The sequence below is a fragment of the Budorcas taxicolor genome, chromosome 3 (assembly GCF_023091745.1).
Source record: "Budorcas taxicolor isolate Tak-1 chromosome 3, Takin1.1, whole genome shotgun sequence".
In the NCBI taxonomy this organism is placed as follows: domain Eukaryota; kingdom Metazoa; phylum Chordata; class Mammalia; order Artiodactyla; family Bovidae; genus Budorcas; species Budorcas taxicolor.
The window spans coordinates 46,052,496-46,073,826 of record NC_068912.1 but is presented as its reverse complement, the minus strand read 5'-3'; the positions used below and the strand labels follow the sequence as shown (position 1 = coordinate 46,073,826).

The 21,331-nt window shown below is 36.0% G+C and overlaps 1 protein-coding gene across 1 annotated transcript in view; it reads right to left on the bottom strand.

The window, feature by feature from the left end:
- Nucleotides 1-21,331, bottom strand: part of DPYD (dihydropyrimidine dehydrogenase) — a 934,615-nt gene that overhangs the window by 646,356 nt on the left and 266,928 nt on the right. The window contains exon 8 of the mRNA XM_052637354.1: nucleotides 11,240-11,327. Coding sequence (XP_052493314.1) covers nucleotides 11,240-11,327 — 88 coding nt within the window. The remainder of the gene's footprint in view (nucleotides 1-11,239; nucleotides 11,328-21,331) is intronic.

Below are 21,331 nucleotides of genomic sequence, written 5' to 3'. Positions count from 1 at the left end.
AATATGCTTTAAAGTGTTCTCTAAAGATTTATGTTGTTTTAAGTTAATAAAATAAATTAATCATGATTGTAGTACTGTTTTCTTCATATATTAACTCCTTATATAACTTAAATAATATTATGAATATGAGTTTAAAAAATCAAGAAAGAATAATGTAACCAATCTAAGTCCTCCCCCACTGACTTCTATTTATTCATTTAAATAAATTTATGTCATACAAAAGAGCCTTGAGGAATTCAGAGAATGATTTTGCTTGAGGCCTCCTAAACCATTCAAAGATAGGATCTGGAGAAAAAAACAATTTGATACCAATTTCAATTGAATTGTTTCTAAAATAGATGTATTACTTAAAATACAATGTCTTAATGAAGTCTCTTCAAAGCACATGTCCTTCTTTAGAACACACTGCTTGCTTTTAAGCATTTATGTCAAAGAAGGTGCTCAAAAGCCCACGGAAAAGAATATTTGTTCATCTGATCTAGTGCTTCTAGCCAAAGACTGTATAATCTAACCTGTATAAATAGTAAATAAGTGATAAATGAGACACAGATTAGCTTGCAAATTTTCTTATTTCTATTCTTTGGGAAAATTTACTTCTACTGATAGAACACTAAAGCATATGTAGAAATATACCTAGTTTCCTCTAATTTACATCAACTCTGCCATTTCCATATCATTTCTCATGCCTCTTTTATATCTTTCAGTGTTTAATGGGCTCCTTTATCAAATTTTAAATACAGTGATTTACAAAAGGGTAAGATATACAGAGTTGTGTAGTTTGTAATGTGAATAAAGCTGTCTTTACCCCAATAGTATGCCTCAACTCTAATTGGAAATCACTGATGTTTTATACATGTGTGTTTGATACAGTCGTGAATTTTAGATACAAATTCATTGAACAGGAGGTTTGGAAATGGAGGTTGTGTACTGTGGCATTTCTTAATACTTCTATGATAATATCCACTATCTAAGTGATTTCTAATTCTGTTAATTATTTCAAAGTTTATCCTCCAATATCAAAATTCTACCTGTAGAGGATAACCCATACCTACAGGATGACTGCTACATTTAAGAAAATCCATCCTAACTTCCATAGTGAAAGTTCAATAATATCCCATTCCAAGATCAGATGATGATTTTCACCCACCGAAAAGATGTAACCATCAGTCATAAGCCAGTGTGTGCATGTGTGCTCAGTGGCTTTGTCATGTCTGACTCTTTGTGACCCTTTGAACTGTATCCCATCATGCTGCCCTGTCCTTGGGATTTTCCCAGCAAGAACACTGGAGTGGATTTCCATGCCCTTCTCCGGGGCATCTTCCCGAGCCAGGGATGGAACCCATGACTGTTGTAGGTCATGCATTGCAGGTGCTTTAACAATGGGCTCCTGTTACATCAGCAACTACTGTAAGTGAAATATATTTTCATTCTATAAAAAATATATAGAGAAATATAATAGAAATGTCTCCATGTCTTTATCCAAAGAAATCCAAGGATGCATTCAATATTTAAAATATAATTACATTCCTTCATAAAATTTTAAATAAAAAGAACATGAGCTACAGAATATTCTAAAATAATCCTCTTGCTAAATAAATTACTTCCTTTTTGACTACGATATGGAAGTAGTAAATATGCTTAAAATCAATGGTTAGTTCAATAGATATTTATTGAGCACCTATAATATTCCAGGAATTCTACCAGCAGAAAAATCTATTTTTTAGAAAAGATTTTCTTGTATCATCATCTTCACCATAAAATACTTATTAAATACCCTCAAGCAAATAGCTTTGCCTTTACTAAAAATGTTCAAAAATACCTAATATTCAATACAACATTATAATATTGGGTATAATCATTTGGCATAAATGTAAAAATGTTATTAACTAAACCAGTTAAAATTAGAAACTTATTGCCCTGAATAGGTCTTCACAGGTGGCACTAGTGGTAAAGAATCTATCTGCCAATGCAAGATATAAGAATTGGGGTTCAGTCCCCAGGTTGGGAAGATACCCTGGAGGAGGGCATAGGAGCCTACTCCAGTGTTCTGGCCTGGAGAATCCCATAGACAGAGGAGCCTGAAGGGCTACAGTTCACAAGGTCACAAAGAGTCAGACACAACTGAAGCAACTTAGTATGCATGCACGCCTTTGAGCAGGTAATCAAAATCATGAACATATCTTTGTATTTTGTCAAAAATAAGATACCCGAAAACTACATAAATTTTTAAAAAGGTTAATTGATCAAGTATAGTTTCAAACTTAAGAAGTCATTATGCCATTTTTCAACTTTTTCCTTTGTTTCTCTTTTCACTTTTTCAATTTATTGTTGTTCAGTCATTCAGCCATGTCCAATTCTTTGTGATCACACATACTGCAGCACACCAGGCTTCCCTGTTCTTCACTGTTTCCCAGAGTTTGCTCATACTCAAGTCCACTGAGTCAATGACGCCATCCAACCATCTCATCCTCTGTCACCTGCTTCTCTTGCCCTCAAATTTTTCCAGCATCAGAGTCTTTTCCAGTGAGCTGGCTCTTAGCATCAGGTGGTCAAAGAATTGCAGCTTTAACTTCAGCATCAGTCCTTTCAAAAAACATTTAGGGTTCATTTCCTTTAGGATTGACTGGATTGATCTCCTTGCTGTCCAAGGGACTCTCAAGAGTCTTCTCCAGCACCACAGTTCTAAAGCATCAATTCTTCGGCACTCAGCCTTCTTTATGGTCCAACCCTCACATCCAAACATGACTACTGGAAAAACCATAGCTTTGACAATATGGACCTTTGTTGGTAAAGTGATGTCTCTCCTTTTTAATACGCTGTCTATGTTAGTCATAGCTTTTCTTTCAAGGAGTAAGCGTTTTTTAGTTTCATGGTTACAGTCCCTTTCCACAGTGATTTTGATCATTAAATTTCAAAAAGTCATATTGACATACTAAATGTCTCAAGAAACATGCTAAAAGTGTAGAATACATTTAAAAAACTAATCTCAGCTCTCACAGGTTTTTAATATTGTGTATTCATGCATGGGGTATAGGAGTGAATATATGCACACAACCAAAAATAAGAAAAATAAGTTCAGCCCTATAAATAACAAATAAAACATTTTGCTATGTGTGAACATAGAGCAAACATGTATCTAAGCAGGATGAGTATGAGAGTTTCGTGCAGGAAATATAATTTGAAGTTAATATTATAAGTATTTATTTTACCATATGGAGACAGACAAAGTTTTTCTCAGAGTATAGCCAAGGTATAATGGTGGGAGACTATAGGTTACCCATGAGGAATGGCTAGAAATGTGGTAGTGGGAAGGTTAAAAAGGGGTATATTTTGGACAGCTATGATAGTCAGTTGAAAGTCATACTAAGAAAATATGACTTATTCTGAATGTACTGACAGTCAAAAAAAGTATCGAGACATACATAGCTTATTTTTATGTAGTGTTACCATAGGTGGAAAGTTCTTCATATCAGAGTATCATATAACAGCAAAGGATGAGATGGTTAGATAGCATCACCAACTCAATGGACATGAATCTGAGCAAACTCTGGAGGGGAGAGGACAAGGGAAGCCTGACATGCTGCAGTCCTTAGGGTTGCAAAGAGTCAGACACGACTTAGTGACTGAACAACAAAAAAGATTACTCAGAGAAGCAGTGATATGCATCCTAGGGACCAGATTTACTCCTGCTGCCATGATTAGAATGGTCTAATATAACTGAACTGTTTAGGAATCAGTGTCAGCTTGGTAAACTTAGAACAAGGAAATGTAGAGAGGATGGACTTAATATATATCTTCAGGATAGGGGATCAAATAACTCCAGGTTCATTGACTTAGGTGCCTTTAAAAAGACACCGCCAGTTTCCGCAGATTCTTCCCCCCAACCCCCACTGCCTTTTCTATGATTGGAAAGTTGACCAGCCCCTGTTAACTGCTTCTGTAGATTAAGATGCACTTTCTATAGATATGTTAATATGATCAAAGACTAACTGTCCTACATCTATTTTATCTCCTTCTGGGGGCTTTGCTTGAACCCATTAAGTGATGATTTAATGAACTCTCAGCTGGAATTCTATTTCCCTCATTTCTGAATTCTTGGGAGCCATCTCACAATTATACCGGAGTACTTACAAATGACACTAGAGTAGACATTACTGCAAATTAAAAAATGTGGATTGGCAAAATATCCATGCCCTTTCTTTCACTTACAATTAAGTCAGGTTTATTATTTTAAAATAATCTATTCAGAATTGTGCATAATTCTTAAACAACTTCAGTTTTTCAGAAATGGGTGGTCTAAAAACCCCATTTCATTTTCTTCTAAATAAATGGAAGTATATGTGATTGTGTACAATTTAGAAACTCCTGATTAAGAAGCTAATTAAGAATAACTTTTACAGAGAAGAATTCTGGCTCTAAGAAGGCACAAGAGATTTAACTAAAGGCCGCACTAGCAAATTTAATACCGAGGTCTCTCAATGGATTTCCTTAATTGTAATTATCTCTTCTTCAGCTGTTACAATATTTGGGCATCATCACATTTAAAAAATATTCTTTTCTGATAGCAACAGAAGAAACTCAATGGTGGTAACAATAAGAAAAGTAAGGCTAAGAATAAAGCCTAATTCTTTCAGATTATGAAGTTCCATGTTCAAGATCATTAAGTAGAACTCCTCAATATAAACAGCTGTCATCAACTAACATGTTGATTTTCAGTCATTGAGTCCGCCATAGTTTTTTTTCCTTTTTTAAATTTCTATTCTTTCTTTCTTGTTTTTCGGCTATGCTGGGTCTTTGCTGCTGTGAAGGCTTTTCTCCAGTTGCAGTGGGCAGGGCGTACTCTCAAGTTGCGGTGCAAGGGCTTCTCATTGTGATGGCTTCTGTTGTTGCAAAGTATGGGATCTAGGGAACCCAGGCTTCAGTAGTAGCAGTTCTCGGACTCTAGAGGCTCAACAGCTGTGGTGCTTGGCCTAGTTTTTCAGTGGCATGTGGGATCTCCTGGATCCCACAGGGATCTCCAGGAATCAAACTGGCATCTCCTGCATTAGCCACTAGGAAAGCGCTGCAACAGCTTTTTATGCCAAAGTCGTCCCAGGTGGCAAAGAACCTGCCTGCCAATACAGGAGATGTAAGACACTTGGATTTGATTCCAGGGTTGGGAAATAAATGCAAACATCTATGCTAAGTCGCCAATGGGGTCTCAAAGACTTGAACATGACTGAAGCAACTTCACACACATAGATGTTTGCATTTACTACACTTTTTCTACATTCTGTATAAAATTCTCTTTCCATGTTTTGATTGCTATTTACTAGTTTTCTTTAACATTGCTTGGCCTTAATTTTTATCCATAGAGTTTATAATATCTACTTCAAAGGTCATCATAAAATTGAATGGCATAAATTATATTAAAGATTGAGAATAGAATATTTTAGCTAATACTGCTAGTACTATCATTATCACTACCACTAATATCACTGTCCCTACTTTTCATTTCATTTATATTATAACACTACCTTAAAACTAATGTAGTAGCTATTTCTCCTTGTGTTTGATTAATATTGTAATACCCTAAAACTCCAACATATTTTAACATGCTACCAACTTATTTTGGCAAATAGTCAAAACAGCTGCATTAATATCAAAAATTTAAAAATACTTATAGGGTTCCTACTGTGTGCCAGGAACTGTGCTAGACATTGAAGATTTATCAATGAGTAAGGCACACAGACTCTTCAGACTACAAGAGTTTTAACATCTGGTGGTGGAAACAAATACATAACCAGTCTACTATGATACATGGTAATAAATGCTAGTATCGGATCTGGACATTCAGAGAGGGAACAGAAACATAATGGTGTGATGACTGATGATGGTGAAGTGGCTTTATTTGTCCACGGTAAAGAGTGAAGGTAGCGGACAGATCATTACAAGCAAAGAGAATTACATGAAGTAGAAAAAAGGACATGTAAGAACACAAATATGAAAACAGTGGCAGTTCTGGGTTCAAGCAACACCAGGTCCAAAAATTGATTTTAAAAGATTGAGATGAGGTAAAACTGAAAACATTTCAAATGTCTGCAACACCTAGTGTAATAAGTCAATAAAGACATAAGTTGTTAATAAATTATGAAAAGCCTCGACAGTCTATTTTAAGGGGTTTTTCCTGTATTTTGAAGAAAATAGGGAGCTATTGAATGGGGGGGGTGGGGGAATCTAAATGAGAGAATGATGTGATGAGATCTAATTTTAGAAAGATCACTATTTCTGTTGTTTGGCTAATAGTGACCAAGGAGATTGGTTAGGAGGCTAAGGAGTAGCCTAGGAACATGAAAGGAGGAGAACAGCGACAGTCTCACGAGAAATCTTTGGAGTCAACACAAGTAAAGCATAGCGTGGTGATATTCAGCTTTTTAATATCCTCCTGCAGTCTCTGCTCCCTTTGTATCTATTGTGATTATAATTATGCATTTTACTGCTATTTACCCCATAATTCTTTCTCTCCCCAAGTATTAAAAACAAAAATTCAAGAAAGAAAACTACTTTGTCAAAAGAATATATAAAGCATTACACCTTTTCTGAGAGTGTCTTAGTGGATGTTCCTTCCCTTACATGTTTGTTTAGTTTTTTCATCACTGTCATGCTTTATGAGAATGTAAGATGTAAATTACCATAAAATGGACGATCAGAAATGGGAAGAGAGGGACTTCCCTGGCAATCCAGTGGTTAAGAATCCACCTTCCAATGCAGAGGATGCAAGTGCGATCCCTGGTCGGGGAACTAAGATTCTACATGCCACGGGGCAAGTAAGCCTGTGCAACAAAACTAGAGAGCGCTCATGCCCCCAAAAGACCTAGTGTAGCCAAATTAAAAAAAAGGGGGGTGGGGGAGGGAAATAGGCTACTTTGAATCAAACCTTAAGGGTTTGATTCTTCAGTCACCTAGAACAGTGATACTCAGATTGGCTCTAGAATATAATCACCCAAAAGAACTAAAAGAAAAAGAAACAAATACTTAGAATACTGTAATCATGCAAAACCTATTTAATTCACTCAGCAGCTGCTTATTGAGAGGGTTGTCGTGCTATGGGGAAAAGGCAATTAGTACTTTAGGTCCTTTACAATGTACAGCAGTGGGTTTTGAGCATTGACTAATAAAACCATTTTAAAAACACATTTTCCGTATAATGCAATATGCATGTGCAAGCACATACACCAAAAACAAATACACATATGATGGAAAAACATTTTTCTCAAAATAATACTCACCCTAACAATGTGCAACACACTGGTATTTTCTATTATTTTGTGCTCATTTTTAATAACAAAAAAATGATGATTGTCATCCATTATATTGATTTTAATACCAACCAAAGAAAGCCATCCAATACTTTGAAAAAACCTGTACAGAAGATGTTCTAACTTTATTTCTAAACACTGACAGTAACACCCTGTGCCAGTGCTTTTATTTCAATAAAAATACCAAAAACTTAAAGTCTTTGAAAAAAATACCAATTATCTCAAAGATAACTCAATCCAGTTTGAATAAGGCACAGAGCTTTATCTCACGTATTTTTATTTCACTTAGAAAAAACTAAACCTTTCATGGGTAAAGAGACATACTCTTTCAGATTCACAGTGATGTATGTACAATGAGACAATTTCCTTAATGGATTCTGTTAGAACTTGGAAAAAACCTAAAAGTGAGCAAAGTTTCACCAGCAATAGCACAAACAATATTAAAAATCAGTAAACTTCAGAATCTAAGATGGACTTACATGCTATGGACTTATGCACAGATTTACAAAGCTATCCTTCATAAGTTATATTTAATTCAAATGTAAGTTTTTATTTTTCTTTTAGACTAACAGAGAATGAGACATAGTTACAAACATAGGTCTAAAATTTGATATTCGCAATGACAGAAAGAGAAAATACTCCATTATCATTATAATCAACAGGTTAAGTGCTAAGTTCTGAGTTTCTTTCTTGGCTATTACCTGCTCACCGATTTCTCTCAATAAGGACTTTATGTGTCAAATACAAATAATGATGCACATCAAGGGCGAGACTTCCATTTTTCACTCTCTATCTATCTATCATCCTCCTCCTATATAAAAATAGAAGTTTAATGAAGCACTAGGTCCACTCAGCTAAAGGCTATATTTCCCAGCAACCTGTGCTGCCAGGTATGTTTATATTACTAGAGTGTACACAATAAGATAAAAACAGAAGTAACATGTGCAGTTTCTGGGTCATAAATTTAAGAAGAAAGGAACTCCCTTTCTTATTTCCAATTTTTATTAGTAGGAATGTGGAAAGACTGGCCACCTAAGAACCAAAGATGGAAGACACGTGTTGAGGATGGTTCACACTGTTAAACTGAGAGAGGACTAAACATATATCTTGTTTAAGTCTTTATTATTTTCCTTTCTTAAAGTGGCCAAACCTATATCCTAAGTAATAGAGAATTCCTATTCCAAAATTCACTTCTCTATCCTGAGTAGGAAAAGGTAGGTAAACAAGGTGAGTGAAGTCTAATTACAATATAGAAGCATAAATGAACACAAGCATGTAAAGATGTGAGGCTGTCTAAGTAATAAGCTGTCAGATGGTAACAGAAAGGTCATACATTCCCAACTTGGCAATCAAGAGTATCAAGGAAGTACTTCCTGGAGAGCAAGGCTACTTGTCTCCTATACACAGAACACCACTCTCCTTTTTTTTTTCTTTTGACAAGATGAAACTTTCTTGTACATATTTCATACAGAATACTCAAAGAGAACATAACTGCATTCTACACATCACTACACTAAAATGTCAAAAGATTCACTTCTCAGCATGAAAATGCACAGAAACATAAATATGAAAGGACTTCACATTTTAAGTGCTTTATTCACACCTCAATGCAGAGTCAAATGGAGTTTTGTGAATGGGATGTAGCACTATCAAATAACATATGGAAGGGGACTTACTGGAATAAAAGAAAACTCTGAAACATTCCTGATTCTTGCGATGGAAGATATCACTTTATAACTGAAACCACTCAGACTGATAAAACATTCAATTCTTCCCAATTTTGATATAATTTGCTTCTTGAGCAGTTAATTTGGAGATGTTTCAACGTATTGGCTGTTCATTTGGCCCCTATCTCTTCAGTACAGAGATTCTTTGTGGACAAAGTTCATAGAGATACATGAAACTGCATTAGCATATACAATTCCATGTCTTTTACATACAACTGCTATAGGAAACTCGGAGAAGGCAATGGCACCCCACTCCAGTACTCTTGCCTGGAAAATCCCATGGACAGAGGAGCCTGGTAGGCTGCAGTCCATGGGGTCGCAAAGAGTCAGACATGACTGAGCGACTTCACTGTCACTTTTCACTTTCATGCATTGGAGAAGGAAATGGCAACCCACTCCAGTGTTCTTGCCTGGAGAATCCCAGGGATGGGGGAGCCTGGTGGGCTGCTATCTCTGGGGTCACATAGAGTCGGACACAACTGAAGCGACTTAGCAGTAGCAGCTATAGGAAACTACAATGGTGAATTTCAAATAGCTATCTGAAAACATTGCTAATGTTTCAGACCTATTGCCTGACTAAATTTTCATTTATTATTAACTAAACACATTTTCCCTGGAAAAGGAAATGCCAACCCACTCCAGTATTCTTGCCTGGGAAATCCCACGGACAGAGGAGCCTAGTAGGGGTACAGTCCACCATGTCACAAAGAGTTGCACACGACTTAGCAACTAAAGAACAACAAAACATATTTTATTATGCATTTGATGAAAGTAAAAGCAACTTAATGATTTAATTTTGCTGGTATTGGTATGTGAAAAAAATACTTTCCCTATTTCTTTATGTAAAATTCTCAGTACAAATGCAATGTTGAAAAATAAAGCCAAAGTCAAGGGTAATGCTGCTAAAAATGGAACCTAGGCAATATATTCCTATGTATTTTCTCTTTCCTGTTTTCATCTCACATAATTATACTTAAATAACCTACAGAAATATTGATGACAATGGCAATCAAGTTTATGAAAGAAAGGAGCTTGAATAAAGACATTTAGGAGCTAGAAGGCAGTGAAAACTTGTCTGCCTCTTCCTAATTTTTCACCTAAGTAAAGGGAGTGACAAGATGGTTTTAAGACTTTCCATCAACTAACCAGTAAGAGAACACATACCATCTTGATAAAAATTTAGCAGGCAAAAAAGCATTCCTGATGATTTTACTCCAGAAACATATGAAAAATGACAGCCCCCAAACAAATGTTATCTAGCATGTGATTACTTAAAGAGATGAAACAGTTTTGACCTCTGTGTAGGTTTACTAGACATTTATATTCAAAGAAAGTGAACTAGAGAGGAGACAGACAAACTAAGACCTGAGGATGCACTTACTCAGTTTATATGCCACTCACTGTTCAGACTATGATCATATGAGAGAATAAGTACAAAGTTCACAAGACAAAGAGTAAATTATATCAACAGTGTGTTCTCTTTGGTCTTGGTACAGGGTAAGAGAAAGGGGAACGTGTTAGAAAACTCAATCTCCCTGGGATACTTAGGCAAAATATGGAACCGTAGGGCACATTGATTGCCTTAGCAGTTATACACTATGTGACATTCAGAACTGTGATCAAACATCTTTATACTTCAGCCAAATATGAAAAGTCTTTAGAAAATACAAAAAGAAAGAAAATGAGCCAGTTCTATCTCTTTTTTTTTTATTTTATTTTATTTTATTTTTCTAATTTTAAAATCTTTAATTCTTACATGTGTTCCCAAACATGAACCCCCCTCCCACCTCCCTCCCCATAACATCTCTGTGGGTCATCCCCATGCACCAGCCAGTTCTATCTCTTAATATCAATTTAACTAATTTGTTTTATCATAAAGAGAAAGCTATAGCATCTAGATATTTCTAAGCCGAGTTCTGAGCTTCTGTGGCATGACCTGAAAACACTTTGCATCTTAGATGTTTACTGGTGATGAGAATATGGTGAGAGAATGGGAAGGTAAAGACTGCCTTGTCCAAGTCAATCTATAATGAGGTGAGGCAGCACAGCTCATTATTAAACAGAAAATTTTCTTTGGCCATTCATTTCTATGTGCTCTTTTCTGAACAGACACAACTTCTACCATAAAAATGTCTGAAGGTATTTATTCTTCTGAATACTGTCAGGAAGTAAAAAAAAATTACAAAGAAAAATATTTGAAAATAAGCTACTCACCTATCCCAATGAAAGCAGCTTTGTACCCTTCTTCTTTCAAAGTACGAAGAGTAATGTCATTCACTGAAAGGCTTTTACCACAAATTATCTGTAAAGAAAGATTTTAGTAATTAGATTTTGGCATTTGAATAATTAAAATCTTAATCTTTAACATAAAAAATAATCTAGCTTAGTACACACATATATAATTCCATATATATATGAAAATATTTTGTCTTTTAGTATATAGGCTTACATATACAAAATAGTATATAAATAGAACACTAACATATTCTTCTTAATGGATAAATGTATTTTTGCCTTTTAATTAAGTGGCAGAAGAAAAGTTAGCAATTTAAAATCAAGTCATTAAATTTTCACAGCTTTCTTCGTATGTTCAAGGCACTATGTGGGGTATTTTAAAGAATAAAATGATAAATGAGAGTTTCAGCCTAATGTACAGTCAAGATCTGTGCAGAAGATGTACAGAAATAAGTATAACAAACAACAGAGTGTGATCAGCATTATGTCTACAAGAATTCAGGGGACAGAGAGATTCATTTTGGCTGAGGTCATACATACAAGAAAAAAGAGAGGTAGTGGGATTTCAATAAAGCCTTTTTTTAAACTGAAGTATAGTTGATTTACAATATTTTGTTTGTTTCAGGTGTACAGCAAAGTGATTTGGATAAACATATATGTGTGCATATCTATATTCTTTTAAAAATTATTTTCCATTATATTTTAAGATGCTGAATATAGTTCCCAGGCAATAAATCCTTTTAAAAATCAATAGGATTTTGATCGTGGGCACTGTCCAGGGAAGATGAATAAAGTCAGGAGTCAGAGGGTGGACACTCCTATTAAAAGTCACAATACTTTGCTCAGTTCCCAGACATGAGCCAATTTTCAGATCCTGAACTTGCTGACTGAAGAGGTGGTCAGGTCGTGTAGAAAGAAACACCCTACAACATCCTGGCAAGTAAATACTATAAAGATTCCTCTACTTCTTCAAAGGGAATTACGGCCATTTACCAAGGTAACTGTATGCAACTGGGGAAGGGGGGAAATCACACATTTTCAAGGACACTGGAAAGGCTCTTCATTGACTTGATATCTGAGGAGTGGGACCTACAGAGACAGGGTGAAAAACAGGCCTAGATAAAGTTCACAGTGGGCCTAAGTGAAGCACAGCTCCAGGTGTTACAGCAGGTAAATAACCAGGTATGAGCAGAGAAATGGGGGCAAGGGCCTAAACCACCCAACCTATAAGCAGCAGGAGTTCATAGACAGACAAAGTAAAGTAGGAGCCTTCAGACTGATAGGAAACCATACATTTAGGGTGATAAGAGTCCAAGTAGCAGACAAAGAAAGGCAGGGAAAAGGGTGAATCGCCTGAATCCAAAGGCAATCTTTTGCTCCTTGTGCCCTTATTACCATAAGATTAGTCTAACAGAAGTAATCATTGTATAAGGACGCCATGAGGCCATGACACTTTTAACTCAAGCTATATGGTGACAAAAATCCCTCCTTCCCCAGTGAATATTCCACCCCTTCATTTGTAGGCCCCTCATAAGTGGCTTGGAGAAGGCACTGGAGACCCACTCTAGTACCCTGGCCTGGAAAATCCCATGGACGAAGAAGCCTGGTAGGCTGCAGTCTATGGGGTCACTAAGAGTCAGACACGACTGAGTGACTTCACTTTTACTTTTCACTTTCACGCATTGGAGAAGGAAATGGCAATCCACTCCAGTGTTCTTGCCTGGAGAATCCCAGGGACAGGGGAGCCTGGTGGGCTGCCGTCTATGGCGTCGCACAGAGTCAGACATGACTGACGCGACTTAGCAGCAGCAGTAGCAGCATAAGTGGCTTGATAAAGAAACCCGGTGGCAGCTCCTGAAGTGCCTGCTCACTCTCCCTCTGAGAGCGTAACCTTGCTTACAGAAACTTTCACTTCACTTTCTTAGGGGTTCCCTGGTGGCTCAAGAGGTTAAAGCATCTGTCCGCAATGCGGGAGACCCTGGTTCGATCCCTGGGTTGGGAAGATCCCCTGGAGGAGGAAATGTCAACCCACTCCAGTATTCTTGCCTGGAGAATCCCATGGAGGAAGGAGCCTGGTGGGCTACAGCCCACAGGGTCACAAAGAGTCGGACACGACTGAGCGACTTCACTTTCACTTTCTTAACCTCTTTGCCTCATCTCTGAATTCTTTTGCGATGAACAAAGAACCTCAAATTCATTGGAAACCCAGGTAGTGGTTATACCCAACCCTCTAGGTGTATAACCAAAATGTTAAATGTGTCAGTAGAAGTAACCCTCACAATGGGTCTCTGGTCTGCGAAGTAAGAGTTATTATAGCTACAATAGTTGGGAAGGCCAGAAAACTTCTGAAACCCTGGTCAAGAGACTAAATCAAACACACTATCATAGTCTGGAGTGGGTAGAATAGTGAGAGATGGTGGTAGTCTGTCTATCTTCTACTTCTGTTTCATTTCCCAGTCTGGCCCTGCTGAGACTAGATGATTCCTGGAGAATGTAAACTACTGCAGATTTGACCAAAGTGCAATCCGGACTGTGGTGTCTATGGCAAATGTGGTATTACTGCAGATTAGTTAAGCCTACAGGTACACTGCACATGGCCATTGATTTGGTGAATGTGTACTTTTCATCCTGTGCTGTGGAAAAGGGATCGGAAACAGTTCACATTCATGGGAGAAAAATACAAATATTCAGTTACTGGTTTGCCTCAAGAATATGAGAGTTATCTTTTGTAATAATATACATAATCTGAAACAATCTGGCCATACCATAGCATATCATAATGATCCCTTACACTGAACACATCATGCAGACTGGACAACTTAAGCAAGGAGCAGCTGGTATGCTGGAGATTTTAAGAAGCATACGTTCCACAGGGCAAAAGATCAACCTCATGAAGATCAGGGACTAGCCACTTTAATGAGGTCTACTTTTCAGGTATCTGCCAGTATATACTTCAAAAATAAAAGAATTTACTGCAATTTTACACTCATTTACCATTATTAAATAAGGAAGCAAAATGTCTGGTAGGTTGCTTTGAGTTTTGAAGGCAATATGTTTCTAAAACAAAAGTCTCTAAATTGATTCATAGTGGAAGAACAAAGTTTAACCATTAAAAAATAATTGCACCTAACCTGCATAGAGTACTTAACTAAGTGCAACACTCTCTTCTAAGTACTGCAAAGAGGACTTTTTTCATCCTCACAATAGTGTTATGAAGTGGGATCATCTTTGAAAATGGATGGGAATGGGTGGATTTAAGATGATCACTGTATCTACTACTGCAGGCAAGAATCCCTTAGAAAAAATGGAGTGGCCCTCATAGTCAACAAAAGAGGCTGAAATGCAGTATTTGGGTGCAATCTCAAAAATGACAGAATGATCTTCATTTTACAAATGATGATACTAAGGGACAAAAAAGCTTTGACAACCTTTACCAAAGTCAAATATGTACTTTTATTGCAGAAGCAACACATATAACAGCTACGCGCTTACGTCTATTGAGGTTAAAAGGAGAACGAAGGCAGAGCAAGAACTATCCTCAGAAACACAGAACAACATATTGCATGTGGAGAACTACTGAAAATGCAGTGTTTCTGGAGTGTAAAGCACAAAGCAAAGAATAGAAAGAGAAAGTAAGGGGATTTGGAATATAACATAGAGAGTACTTTTTTTTTTTTTTTTTACTAAAATACTAGTTCTAATTTTATTATCAGATAGAGTGGCCATTTGAAAGTTTACAAGCAGGGGACAACCAAGGTAAGATTAGTAACTGATAATTCAGAACTCTGGAATACATCAAATACCACGAAATAAACTGGACAATTAAACACATATTATTAAAAGTATATAATACTAAGTATCTAATAGTGGGTATTACTATTACAGTTAGTGGAATTAGATGCTATTAAAAGTGTTGAATAATGAATCTTTAGAATTGCAATTAACTTTGCCAAGAGTAGATGTTTTATTAAAATATTTCTGATCAGAGAGAATGATAAAAGTTCTAGTGCTTATTTTTTCTAATGATCTCAATCCCAATATATAATGAAGGTTAGACATAAAAGAAAACTAAACATTCTAAATAAAATTTTATTAATCTGAGTAAGCATATAGTTTCTAAAGCTGAGCAGTGGAATGCCCTGTCAACGGGTTTATCAGTAGAATTGTTGCTCATAATACTTGACTTTAGGTTTGGTTTATTAATTGTCTCAGCAAAAAAAAATTCAAGAAAGACCCCCCCCTCTCTGAGGTGGTATTTGTGTGCCTGTGTGTTTGTGTGCATGGGTGTGTGTAGTTTCATACGGGTGTTTTGTGATTTATCAAAGGGGAATGAAAATATCCCAAATTTTCCACTCCGATAGTGTAAACATGCCCCTGAATATGTAACATACAAGAAGAATGCAAAAACATTTTGCATTTCTCAGTCTGTTTCCACCCTAGCAAGTAATAGTGTGAGACTGAGGAAGCAAAAGTAGGAATGCAAGAGTAGGAAGTCAAGAAACACCTGGAGTAACAGGCAAATTTGGCCTTGGAATGTGGAATGAAGCAGGGCAAAGACTAATAGAGTTTCGCCAAGAAAATGCACTGGTCATAGCAAACACCCTCTTCCAACAACACAAGAGAACTATGGATGGAGATTCATGACATTGTACAGGAGACAGGGATCAAGACCATCTCCATGGAAAAGAAATGCAAAAAAGCAAAATGGCTGTCTGAGGAGGCCTTATAAACAGCTGTGAAAAGAAGAGAAGCGAAAAGGAAAGGAGAAAAAGAAAGATATAACCATCTGAATGCAGAGTTCCAAAGAATAGCAAGAAGAGATAAGAAAGCCTTCTTCAATGATCAATGCAAAGAAATAGAGGAAAACAACAGAATGGGAAAGACTAGAGATCTCTTCAAAAAAATTAGAGATACCAAGGGAACATTTCATGCATAGATGGGCTCGATAAAGGACAGAAATAGTATGGACCTAACAGAAGCAGAAGATATTAAGAAGAGGTGGCAAGAATACACAGAAGAACTGTACAAAAAAGATCTTCACGACCAAGATAATCATGATGGTGTGATCACTCACCTAGAGCCAGACATTCTGGAATGTGAAGTCAAGTGAGCCTTAGAAAACATCACTACGAACAAAGCTAGTAGACGTGATGGAATTCCAGTTGAGCTATTTCAAATCCTAAAAGATGATGCTGTGAAAGTGCTGCACTCAATATGCCAGCAAATTTGGAAAACTCAGCAGTGGCCACAGGACTGGAAAAAATCAGTTTTCATTCCAATCCCAAAAAAGGCATTGACAAAGAATGCTCAGACTACCGCACAATTCCACTCATCTCACATGCTAGTAAAGTAATGCTCAAATTCTCCAAGCCAGGCTTCAGCAATACTTGAGCCATGAATTTCCTGATGTTCAAGCTGGTTTTAGAAAAGACAGAGGAACCAGAGTTCAAACTGCCAACATTTGCTGGATCATCGAAAAAGCAAGAGAGTTCCAGGAAAACATCTATTTCTGCTTTCTTGACTATGCCAAAGCCTTTGACTGTGTGGATCAAAATAAACTGTGGAAAATTCTGAAAGAGATGGGAATACCAGACCACCTGACCTGCCTCTTGAGAAACTGTATGCAGGTCAGGAAGCAACAGTTAGAACTGGACATGGAACAACAGACTGGTTCCAAATAGGAAAAGGAGTATGTCAAGGCTGTATATTGTCACCCTGCTTATTTAACTTCTATGCAGAGTACATCATGAGAAATGCTGGGCTGGAAGAGGCACAAGCTGGAATCAAGATTGCCAGGAGAAATATGAATAACCTCAGATATGCAGATGACACCACCTTTATGGCAGAAAGTGAAGAGGAACTAAAAAGCCTCTTGATGAAAGTGAAAGAGGAGAGTGAAAAAGTTGGCTAAAAGCTCAACATTCAGAAAACAAAGATCACGGCATCTGGTCCCATCATTTCATGGCAAATAGATAGGGAAACAGTGTCAGACTTTTTTGGGGGGGGCTCCAAAATCACTGCAGATGGTGACTGCAGCCATGAAATTAAAAGACGCTTACTCCTTGGAAGGAAAATTATGACCAACCTAGATAGCATATTGAAAAGCAGAGACATTGCCAACAAAGGTCTGTCTAGTCAAGGCTATATTTTTTCTAGTGGTCATGTATGGATGTGAGAGTTGGACTGTGACGATAGCTGAGTGCTGAAGAAGTGATGCTTTTGAACTGTGGTGTTGGAGAAGACTCCTAAGAGTCCCTTGGACTGCAAGGAGATCCAACCAGTCCATCCTAAAGGAGACCAGTCCTGGGTGTTTACTGGAAGGACTGATACTAAAGCTGAAACTCCAGTACTTTGGCCACCTCCTGCAAAGAGTTGACTCATTGGAAAAGACCCTGATGCTAGGAGTGACTGTGGGCAGGAGAAGAGGATAAGATGGCTGGATGGCATCACCAACTCAATGGACGTGAGTTTGGGTAAACTCGGGAGTTGGTGATGGACAGGGAGGCCTGGAGTGCTGTGATTCATGGGGTCGCAAAGAGTAGGAACTGAACTGAACTGAGAACCATTAAGTCTTTACTTACTGTGGATAGACATGGAAAAGGGGGTGGGGGATAACCATCATTGTGAAGTAAGTAGCCCCATTGTACACATGAGAACAAAGCAATAATAATTAGTGGCGTGACAAGCACAAGGACTCTTCCCTGTCTATGCTGGGGAATATGGTCAAATTTCCCTTCTCTAAAAGCCTCAAACCTTCAAATATTTGTCATTAAATCAATAACTTATTCTCAGGAAGAGCAAGGAGACACATTCTCTGACAAAAAGTTAAAATTTTGCTTGTATTATATCTTGGGAAATTGGATCAAGATGTGTAATACTTAACTGAGATTATTATTATATGACAACTACAGAGATCAAAACCACTCTCTGGCTGATATAACTGTGAAGTCCTAACATTACTTGTTAAATACATATATATGATGTTAGGTAAGTCGCATTAGGGGCATTTTGTTTGTGTTTTTGCTCCTTTACTCCCATATTTTTTATACAGTTAACATTTTTTCATCACGATTTTCTTAGATATATATATATAATAGAACATATTATACCTTCCTCTAATGGCTTTAGCATAATATGCCTGAGTACTCAAACATCCCAGCTAAATTCAGATAAAATTCACTTCACATCAATCTTAGTGTAAGTTGTTGGTTTGTTGTTCAGTCGTAAAGTTGTGTCCAACTCTGTGACCCCATTGACTGCAGCACGTTACGCCCTTTTTTTCCCATTATCTCCCAGAGTTTGTTCAATTTCACGTCCATTGAGTCAGTGATGCTACCTAACCATCTCATCCTCTGTCTCCCTTTTGCTTTCAATCTTTCCCGTCATCAGAGACTTTTCTAATGAGTCTTCTCTAATGAGTCTTCTTTTCGCATCAAGTGGCCAAAAGTGAAAAAGCTCCAATAATGAGCTTCAGCTTCAGCATCAGTCCTTCCAATGAATATTCAGGGTTGATTTGTTTGGGAGTGACTGGTTTGATCTCCTTTTAGTCCAAGGAACTCTCGAGAATCTTCTCCAGCAACATAACTAGTATCAATTCCTCGGTGCTCAGCCTACTTTGTGCTCCAACTCTCACATCAGTATATGGCTACTGGAAAAACGATGTCTTCGCTTTTTAATACACTGTCTAGGTTTGTCATAACTTTTCTTCCAAGGAACAAGTGTCTTTTAACTTAATGGCTACAGTCACCATCTGCAGTGATTTTGGAGCCAAAGAAAATAAAAGCTGTCACTGCTTCCACTTTTTCCTTCTATTTGCCATGGGAATGGGACTGGATGCAATGATCTTAGTTTTTTAATAGTGAGTTTCAAGCCAGCTTAAGTATAAGAATTAACACTATTTGACTAGAGGATTGAATATAATAAGCCCTGAGCCAAAGTTCCACCTAATATTCTGAGACCTGAAAATATTTTCTTTATAAAACTGTACAGTATGTCCTCATATGTATAATGTTTTTAATGTAGGATTAAGGTTTACAACATATTTGGTGTGGAATTCTTTTTTGAAATGAACTATGTGATACCTGTTATTTTAAAAAAATACAGATAACAATGTACATGCTCTTCACATTTTTCTGATATAAAATTTGGCTAAATAGACCAAGTATTTCCAGAATCTCTAACATATAAAATAAGATAAAATAATTTTAAAAATAAATTCAGCTCTCTTTGGAAACAAAATTATTGTGTTGGCTATTAATGCATATGGTCCTCAGCTTCCAGTAGAGATAAGACATGACTTTATATTAGCTGTCAGTAACAAGCTATAATGATGGAAATGTTTGCTTCAATTAAATACAATGACAAATATGATGATGTAGAGAATTTATCAAGAGGTATATTAGACATTTTTACTCAAATTATGAAGACAACTTCTTATAAATTTAGTTTAATCAAAATAGAATTCTATGGAAATATTGAGAAATGACAAATATACATATTTTACACATACTAAGAAAAATTAAAATCTTTATGCAGATTTACATTTTTAGCATTTACAAAATCATTAGAAATATTATAAAGACTATGAAAGGAGAATATTTATATCTACCTAAATTCTGAATTGCAAGACAAACAGAAAAAGAGCATTCAATCACAAAGATTAGTAACATTTTCAGACACAATTACAACAGAAGACTTTGCTAAAGTCCACCGAGGGTGAAATAACTGACAGTGTTTTATAATGACCTTTTATTTTAAAATAAAGAGTTTTATAAAAATGTAACAGCTTAGATGCTATTTCTTCCAAAGAATATTTCTTTATTGCACTAGGAATGATCTTTTGATGTGTAATCAGTTGAGAGTATACTTGACAAGTTAAACATCCAATATCCTGCTGATAGTAAAGTAAAAAAAAAAAAAAAAGTGAAATCTATCACAAGAATATGGAAGCACATAAAAATATTATCCTAAAAACTGTTTTAAAGAGGAAAAACAAAATTGAAATAATAATGCCAAAGAAAACATGTGATTGTTGATAAGAGTTTATTCAAGGGAAATTATCAACTTTTAATGATTTACTTATTCAACCTAGAAAGATAAAAATTAAATAGGAATGTAATTAAAAAGGTTAAGAAAGAATAACAAATAAGAGTAAGGATAGCAGGGGGAAAAAATAAAGACAGAGTCAGCAATTTGTGAAGAAGGAAACATTAAAAACCTGAGACTTGTTTTTTTCAAAGAATACATTAACTAGAGGAACCACTATCTAGTCATATCAAAAAAAGTTAACACACAATATATAAGTATTATAATGTGAAAGTAAACACCATCACAGGTACAGATGAAGTATTTTACTGTATATTGAAATAGTATGGTAAATCTATGCTAATTAATTCAAAAGTCTCAATGAAACAGAAATTTTATCTAGAAAAATATATATTGACCAAATTAGCATGAGAATAAAATAGGTGGAAAGACTATGAAAAAAGTTTTTCAAAAGCCAATTTTCTCTTTCTTACCAAAACACTTTGAGATATCATAAGGATAAAAATTTCAAATTTAGCAAAAACATTAGAATCAAGACAATATTCTTACCAATAATAAAATAATGAAATGCTTAGAAGTTAATTTTTATAAAGTTAGCATAACTCTATAACCTAAATTGATAAAATAACCCATAATCACAAATATAACAAAAAATTAAACAAAATGAAGACTTTCAGTAGCTCTGAAACTCTACAAAGAAAGCAACAGAATCTGACTATTCTCTGTTGTATTACCAATTTTAATATTCAGTGCACAAATATGTGAATGCAAAAGAAATTTTTTAAACTCATAAAACAAATCTAGTTCTAGATGTACAGATACAATAAAACAGATGCAAAATATATATTTCAGCAATGCAAAAATGAATATAACTCAATTTAAATTGGCAGTTAAAATTTTTAATACCCTTTCTTCATTGAAACAAAAAATAACTACAGAAATATTACTATTATATTAATAAATCTAGAAAAAAAATTTATTCAGTATGATAAAAATGTTATTTCATAGTTCTAAAAAGATGCCATG